The 2500-nt window shown below is 18.4% G+C and overlaps 1 protein-coding gene across 1 annotated transcript in view; it reads right to left on the reverse strand.

Annotated features, from left to right (window-relative positions):
- LOC113821421 (dihydrolipoyl dehydrogenase, mitochondrial) overlaps positions 1 to 2500 on the reverse strand; it is a 15161-nt gene that overhangs the window by 6810 nt on the left and 5851 nt on the right. Inside the window, exons 2-3 of the mRNA XM_070131556.1 lie at positions 644 to 874; positions 92 to 304 (exon numbers count right to left, since the gene is read on the reverse strand). Of these exons, the coding sequence (XP_069987657.1) occupies positions 92 to 304; positions 644 to 874 (444 nt within the window). The remainder of the gene's footprint in view (positions 1 to 91; positions 305 to 643; positions 875 to 2500) is intronic.

Raw genomic sequence — 2500 nt, forward strand, 5'->3', positions numbered from 1 at the left:
AAATGAAGACAGTGAAGAAAGAGACAAAATAAAATAAAAATTAACAGTTAAAAGAAGCAAAGAAATAGGCTGAGAAGAAAACATAACCAACCTTTCCATTCTTGACTCCCTCAACAGAAACCATGACCTTGTCGCCTTGCTTGCTGGCACTCAGGACCTTTGTGCTCAACTTGAACTTGAGACCCTGTTTGGTCAGGATTCGTTGGAAGTTCTTTGAGATCTCTGCGTCAATACCCAAGCCACCAATGGAGCCTAGGAACTCTACAGCTGTCACTTGTGCTCCCAGACGAGACCACACAGATCCCTATGGGTGTTTCTTAGAATTAGGGAAATAGGGCTTCATTGTACCTAATTTGTGTGAAACTTTGGCATTACTTGTGTGTTTTGTAACTTAGGAAGATTTCTTACAGCTAAATCTACAAAGTTAGACCATATGAAGCATTGCTAATCCATTATATATGAACTGAAGAAGAAAAAGAAAATAATAATAATAATAATGATAAATAAAAAAACTTTGAAACCCTCCATTATAGATCGATAACTAATTCCAATATAATTCATTCCACAACCGTAAAAAAGAGACACAAACAAAGTTGAGTAACCACCACCACATACCCCAAACTGTTTTTCCTTTAATACTCACGAGCTCTAGGCCAATGACACCAGCACCAATGAGGATCAACTTCTCCGGAACATTTTTGAGCTTGAGTGCGCCAGTAGAGGATACAACCTGCTCCTCATCGACAGGGATGCCTGGGAAGGGAGTGACCTCTGAGCCCGTGGCAATCAGAATGTTCTTGGTTTTGACAGTGTCATTAGAGCCGTCTTCTTTGAGGACTGTCACTTCGTTGGGCCCTGTAATCTTGCCATGGCCCTGAGGATAAGATGGAATGAATGAGGTAAAGGAACATATTAGGTATAGTATGTGACCAAGAAGGTAAAAAAGGAAGGCAGGTAGGTAAGAAAGCAGAATGCAAAGAAACAGAAAAAGATGAAATGGGAAGACAAAAAAGACATACCAAGCCAAAGAGAGAAAGAGCTTATTGTTATTTATTATTTGCTTGCTTATTTGGCTTTCATATATATATACATATATATACATACATATATATATATATATATATATATATATATACATATTTATATTCACATATACATATATATACATATATATATATATATATATTTCATGTTCTATTTACATATATATTATGCATATAATATAATATTAATATTATTATTATTATATTATTTAATATTATTTGATATATTATTATTATATCTTTTAATATTATTTAAGATATTATTATTATAATATTTAATATTATTTAATATTATTTAATATATTATAATTATAATATTTAATATTTATTATTATTATTATTATTATTTATTATAATAATATTATTATTATTTATTATTATTATTTATTATTGTTATTTATTATTATTATTTATTATTATTATTTATTATTATTATTATTATTAATATAATATTATTATTATATTATATTATTATTATTATTATTATTATTATTAATATATTATATTATTATTATTATATTATTAATATTGTTTATAAATAATATTATTATATATATTATTATTATATTATTATTATTATTATTATTATTATTATTATTATTTTAATAATATTATTATTTTTTTTAAATATATTTATTATTTTTATATAATATATATATATTATAAAACATATTAATATTAATAATATGTCTAATATTATTATAATATACATGTTATTATTATACATATATTACACATATATATATATATTAGTATTATTATTATTATTATTATTAATATATTATTATTATTATTATTATTATTATATATTTATAAAATATATATATTATTATTTAAATATATTATTATATTAATAAACATTATTATTATATACATTTAAATATTATTATTATTATTATAAAATTATTAATATATTATTATTATTATTATTAATATTATTAATATTATTAATATTATTAATATTATTATTATTATTAATATTATTATATATATTATTATATTAATAATATTATTATTATTATTATTAATATTATTATCATTATTATTATTATTTATTATTATTATTATTATTATTATTATTATTAATAAAAATTATTATTATTAAAAATTATTATTATTATTATTATTATTATTATTTTTTATTATTAATATTATTATTATTATTATTATTATTATTATATTTTTATTATTATTATATATATTATTATTATTATTCTATTTTATTATTATTATTATTATTTATTATTTTTATTATTATTATTATTATTAAAATTCTATTATTATTAATATTATTATTATTATTAATAATTATTATTATTATTATTATTATTTATTATTATTATTTTTTATTATATTATTATTATTATTATTATTATATATTATTATATATTATTTATTATTATTATTTTATAATATTATTATTTATTATTGTTATTATTATTATTATTATTTATTAT

Source organism: Penaeus vannamei, chromosome 16 (assembly GCF_042767895.1).
Source record: "Penaeus vannamei isolate JL-2024 chromosome 16, ASM4276789v1, whole genome shotgun sequence".
NCBI classification, from domain to species: Eukaryota; Metazoa; Arthropoda; class Malacostraca; order Decapoda; family Penaeidae; genus Penaeus; species Penaeus vannamei.